The 5,693-nt window shown below is 42.3% G+C and overlaps 1 protein-coding gene across 1 annotated transcript; it reads left to right on the top strand.

Annotated features, from left to right (window-relative positions):
- The first annotated feature begins 1,673 nt into the window (after positions 1 to 1,673).
- LOC112280397 (gamma-glutamylcyclotransferase 2-3) lies at positions 1,674 to 4,659 on the top strand. Its single transcript, XM_024515850.3, has 5 exons — positions 1,674 to 2,540; positions 2,878 to 2,996; positions 3,445 to 3,575; positions 3,706 to 3,955; positions 4,082 to 4,659. The coding sequence occupies exons 2-5, from the start codon at positions 2,888 to 2,890 to the stop codon at positions 4,273 to 4,275; spliced, it is 684 nt and encodes a 227-aa protein (XP_024371618.1). The 5' UTR covers positions 1,674 to 2,540; positions 2,878 to 2,887; the 3' UTR covers positions 4,276 to 4,659.
- Positions 4,660 to 5,693: the final 1,034 nt, after the last annotated feature.

Below are 5,693 nucleotides of genomic sequence, written 5' to 3'. Positions count from 1 at the left end.
ATTAAGGTGATGAAAGAACTACTTTTGGAGAACACCAATACAAAAGCCAATACAGAGATTGTTGCAAAGGTCATTTTAGAAGCATGCAAAATTGATGTCTTAGAGCTTATGGTACAAAAGATTCAACAATACAGGTATTTAGGAGATGGATACTAAGAATGAGAATGAGGGTTCTAAATGGAAGAAATAAGGATGAAGGATAGGAGGTATAATGATGGTTTTGATAAATAGGTTGATTTAATAAAAGTTGGGATCAATTTAACATTCTATATTAAAAAAAAAATCAAATAAACAAAAAATATTTTTCTAAGAAATATAATGTCAAAGTAACTGTTTATATCTACACACAACAAGAGTAATATTAATTTATTATATTTTTTAAATCTATAGATAATTTTTTATTATTAATTTGGCCCCAAAAACCATCTCTGAAGGATATGAAGGATAGGTGAACAATTACAACGTCATGATGTGAACGTTTTTAACGTAACAAATAGCCTTAAAGGTAAAGGCAAAGTACATTTGTTTCCTCGACAATCTATTATTGTTATGAGTTTGTTTGTGGAAAATAGTACAAGCAAAGGCACTTCCAAGTGAAGGAGAGTGCTGTGGTCCATCCAGGTGGCAGAAGGACCGTCAACTCTCTTATTACCCACGATAATACAGTACCCGACGGAATATTTCGACGGAGGAAACCACCCACTTTTCCTTCAGATAGACGATACAAAGGCCACATGCTGAACGTGGGACATCTCTTCGTCCCAATGCACGCTTACGTTTCTATTTGTGTTCACGTTCATATTAAATATCGTCCACCAGGGCATGGGACTCATTCAAAAAAGTACTTTGCGAATGAACGGAGACCGCGGTGATCTTTTGAGGAACAATAACCGTGTTTCATCGACGGAGAACCTCGTGCGTTCGTTCACTCGTTTCAGAACCGTGTGACCAGGTTCATTGCACCCCACCCAGGTCAATCGCCAGTAAAATATCCACAATTCACCCATACCTCGCCGCTCACGCGCGGCATGACCAGATTCATTTCACTACCCCAGCAGGGTATCAATCGAGCCAAGGTAGCAGAGGATGCTGGGAGTGTGCTCTGTGCGTGTGAGTGGTTGAGCGGAGGAACGCAATAGGAACAGTCCAGGATGCAGGGAAAAGAATGTGGAAAAGGAGCCACAAGTGGGGGGAACAAAAGGGGAACCAAGGACAGCAGCAGGCCAAGAGTGACTCCGAGTGCGGCGCCGGGCATAGGGTTTGGTGCCAACTTCGCCACATCCATCCATCCATCCACCCTCGTTGATGCGTTCATTCATCTCTCTTTCGTCCATCTGCGCCTAGGGACCAATGCCCAGATTAACCACAACCTAATTCTGCTGTGGTGCAGATTGCTGGTACTCATCGCTCTAACATATAATATTGCTATATCGGCCAATTCGCCAAGTAGAATTTCTATTAATAAATTAGCAAATTACAACGAAATCGGTTTAAAAATCCTCCAATACAGGTATTTAGGGCGAAGGGCTAAGCATCCATGGTCGGCAGTTTGTTGTTTTTCGTCACTATAGTTTCATCCAATGACAAACGATCGTCCTAGTATCGTCAAAGTTCCGTCTGTTGCGATAGCCACACAGGGTCGTACATGGGAAACAGGCTTTGTGTTTTTTGTTGTCCAAGCTGCGTGGTGCCGGTGAAGGTGGAGGACGAGAGGGGGTTGTGTTAGCTCTCTGCGGCACGGCGTAGGCTGGCCACACAGCGAGGCGACCACCGAATTCTTTCCCGTCTCGAATCCGCTGCACAGATCCCGGTGGGAGAGTAGCGGGGGATTCTGCTCATTTGACTTCGCCTTGCCGATTTCTGGTCATACTTTCCTGCTTGTAGAGCGGTCGACTCTGTTGTCTTCGCGCGTCTTGTCGTGGAGCTCTCACTCCATTCTGGTGGCGGATTTGTCACGTTGTACTGCATCGTTGGAGATAGCGGCGGTCGGGACAAGCGCTTCCTTGTAGCATGCGCTTGGGGTTGGTGCCAACCTGGAAGTTGCATTGCTCTCACAATGCAAATATAGCTTTGCACCAATCCCAAATGTCTTTAGAGTCTCTCTCGCTCCCTTCATATCTACCCGTCTCATGTGCGAGTCTTCTCTTGAAAGAGTCGGGATCGACATTTAGAGCGAGTCCCGAGGGGAGTTTTTTCAGACTGCTATTCAAAGAGAGACATTACTACATGATCTGACTATACCTCCTCCCCTCAGTTGCGCAGAATCAACAAGGGTATATTTTGCTAGTTGATTTTGAGACTCTCACCTACCAGATCCGATCTCTTTGCGTGTCTATCTATACCTGAAGCTCCTTTCAACTCTCACTTTCCGGGTGTCTGGTATTTGTCGCTTTCCCGGATAATTGTCTTTCTTTCTACCTAAAGAATCCTCGAGTCTTTTCTTCTGACAAATTGTCGCAGAGTCTTGGCGGCTAAGCCAGGTCTTTGAGAGAGCTTGAAGCTACTCCACTGTATCAAGCACTTTCCGAGGTTATATACAGGTAATGATTCTCTTTGAAGTACCTTAGCACATTTTAAGTCGTTCTGATGTTAGCCCCACCTGCACGGCGAGATAAAAAGTTTCAATGTTTTGCTCTGCCCATAGGCTTAAAATGACGTTCCAAGGAGGCGGGATGCTGTCCATTTCTGCTATGTGACATTATGTTCCCAGCTGTTTCTCTCCTGCGTAACTTTTAGCATGCTAAGCGAGGAATTCAGCAGGATGAGATGAAAGTGAGTGGTGCAATCGAGGGGATGCTTCAGTACTTGAATTCTCCTGGCTTCACATCATTGAAATGTAACTGATTAAGATGTTGTGGAACTTGTGGATGTACTTAGGTTCGAAAATATGGTGCTCTGGGTTTTTGGCTACGGCTCTCTGATATGGAATACGGGTTTTGAGTATGACGAGCGTGTGGTTGGGTTCGTTAAAAGCTTCAAACGTGTTTTCAATCAAGGTAGCGTATGAACCATATTGTGTTAGGGAAATGATCTCTGTAATGAGGGATCTCGTCTGGGTTAGTTGGCGCATTAATGTAATGCAATTTCTCTCAAAAAGCTTATGTCAAGGGACATAGGTGACCCTCATGACATATTTAGTTAAATATATCTCAAAACTTCGTATAATCCATACTTCAGTGATTGTGATATTTCTTTTAGTGAACGGGCTCGTTACCCGCAACGAGCAGCAGCTTGGTCTATAATCATTTTTTCCACCAATTTTTTATTTACATTTATTGTTTATTATTATTTTTGGTTCCTCCTTCTCTGTCGCATGTTCTAACACTTCAGTCCTGTATGTCGAGAGTTTACATTTCTAATACCTTCGAGTGAGGTCAACATTGTATGTGCTGAGGAGGGTAATTCTGAACAGGGATTTCATGCTGTCATGCTTTGTTTTTGCAGCCAGCACTGATCACCGAGGTACACCTGAGTACCCTGGACGGACGGTCACACTGGAGCCACATGAAGGTGGACGAACGTCGGGCTGTGCTTACAAGATCTCAGGCTATGAGGCTGAACAGCTAGTACTCTCGGTAAGACAAACCGTGCTTCAGAATGTGCTGCTAGTTAGGAATGTATACTGATTCAGCGTTGTGCACATTTCACTTTCTTGTCGCGAGTTTCTGTGTTTTATATCATACTTTCAAACTTTTATGGGTGCAGTATCTTGCAATACGAGAGTTCGAGTACGATATACAAACTTTTGTTGATTTTTACACTGAGGAGTCTCCCAACAAGCCAGTGATTACGGGAGTTCTTGTGTACATTGGATCTCCCGACGTATCAAAGAACCCTTATTACTTGGGCCCAGCTCCCCTCCAAGACATGGCTAACCAAATAGCCACGGCTAGAGGTCCAGCTGGTCCAAACTACGAGTACTTGTTTCGGCTAGAAGAATCTCTGTACGAAATTGGTAAGTCCTCGCTCTGTCAAGCGGGTTTGAGCCGGTTCTGCTAAGCCAGTCTTATTGTTAGGATTCGAATGTGCTACACTTGGCTCTGTAATGGAATTATAAGGTGTTCTGTGCATGGTCCTGCAGGTTGCGAGGATAATTACATTATTGCGCTTGCCAACGAGGTCCGGAAGGTGTTAAATGAGTATGGGTGGCTGCTACAAGATTTTGAGGATGTAAAGTTGCGACAATCTCTGGAGGATGGGAAGCTACTTACGACGTACGAGAAGAGTTTTGACAATCGACAGCTGTTACAGAAATGCGTGAGGATTGTTTCATAGCACCAGCACGGTCATTCTTTGGTAGTGGACTTAAGCCTGAAAAAATAAAACTTTCACTTCCTATACTAGGATGAAAGACTTGTCACCTATTTTACCATCACTGTTCCTAACTTTTTGCTAGGAGCAGTGCTCATTGAAACCGGCAGAGTTTCCCCAGGAACAATGGTGTGTGGCCTCAATAGTGGCTAAATAGTGGCTAAATGTACGAGTCAACCACCTAATCTCTAACCTACTTGACATTGGACTTGTTAGTGTGTCACTGAAGCTCAAAAGCTTCCGTTGCCGTGTACCACAACCATTAACCTCATTATTTACCCATCATTTTTATTTTTGGGGAGAAATTTAACTCGCCGTGCCCTCTGGGCTCGCTCTCTTTTTCTCTCTCTCGCTCTTGTTTCGCCCAGTAGTCAAGCATATTTGCACGTCATTGGCCGCATTTTGTTGGCTCTTAGTTCACAGAGCAAGGTCTTGTCGTCGGATAAGGTGGATATCATTTTTGAACAGTTTTCTAGACGTGAGTGTCTCTGGTAGAGAAATGGTTTTCTTTCTCTACATTGCCGTAGACTACATTTCCGCATGTTATATTTATCAATCAGCTTGCGGAGCAATCATTTATCTTATGGACTTTTATATCTCAAAACCTTATTACAAGAATCCCTCCACAGCTGGAATCAGGTGAACTTGGTCTATGTCAACCCCGCATTTCAGGTACATTCCTAATTTCAAGTTGCATTCAAGTTCGTGATAGCAACAAAATCTACCTACTAAGTTCCAGTTCAACGACAAGAAAAAAGCAGCTCAATGCCACTGATCTTCGAGAACTGTCTCCTGCTTGAGCACTACAGTGATTGATGTCATCAATCCACCTTCATGTGCAGTACAAATTTCTGAACTTTTGGGCTGAGTATATATTTCAACGAATATTTCACACCATTTCTTATTTAAAATTATTGTACTCAAGTAAATAGAAAATAGATGAATTATACCGTTTTCTCAGTAAATTATACCGTTTACGGTAAAGTGTCATTACAGTTCTTATTTTGATTAATGAAATAGGAACTGAATCAAATACACCGAACTCTGGCTGAGAAGATTTATCAAAAAAAAATTGTATTTCTTATATAGTGGAAACCCATCACAGGTACTAAAATTACTATGACAGCAGTGAGTAAATTTACTCGTTACAAATGATATAAGTCATGGTGACAATTACTAAGGTTATTCAAATTGCTTATCTTTATCTCAACATAATTACAACGTTACACATAATTCTACTGTAATCTATAAGTATTCAACAGAACAAAGTTCAATGTTTTTAGCACACATTTTGAATGTGTGTTTGCATGTGTGTGTATACACACATAGACCCACTTCCATTGCATAGGAAAAAAAAACATGGCTTAACAAAGTGACGAACT

The sequence above is a fragment of the Physcomitrium patens genome, chromosome 3 (assembly GCF_059467195.1).
Source record: "Physcomitrium patens ecotype Gransden chromosome 3, ASM5946719v1, whole genome shotgun sequence".
Classification (NCBI taxonomy): Eukaryota; Viridiplantae; Streptophyta; class Bryopsida; order Funariales; family Funariaceae; genus Physcomitrium; species Physcomitrium patens.
This window is presented reverse-complemented; position numbering and strand designations above follow the sequence as displayed.

Bases quoted from the DNA above. Each gene is read 5' to 3' on its own strand.
- LOC112280397 (XM_024515850.3), top strand. From the start codon at position 2,888: ATGGTGCTCTGGGTTTTTGGCTACGGCTCTCTGATATGGAATACGGGT. The intron at 3,576-3,705 runs GTAAGACAAACC...TTATGGGTGCAG, and splicing joins CTGAACAGCTAGTACTCTCG to TATCTTGCAATACGAGAGTT. The intron at 3,956-4,081 runs GTAAGTCCTCGC...ATGGTCCTGCAG, and splicing joins AGAATCTCTGTACGAAATTG to GTTGCGAGGATAATTACATT.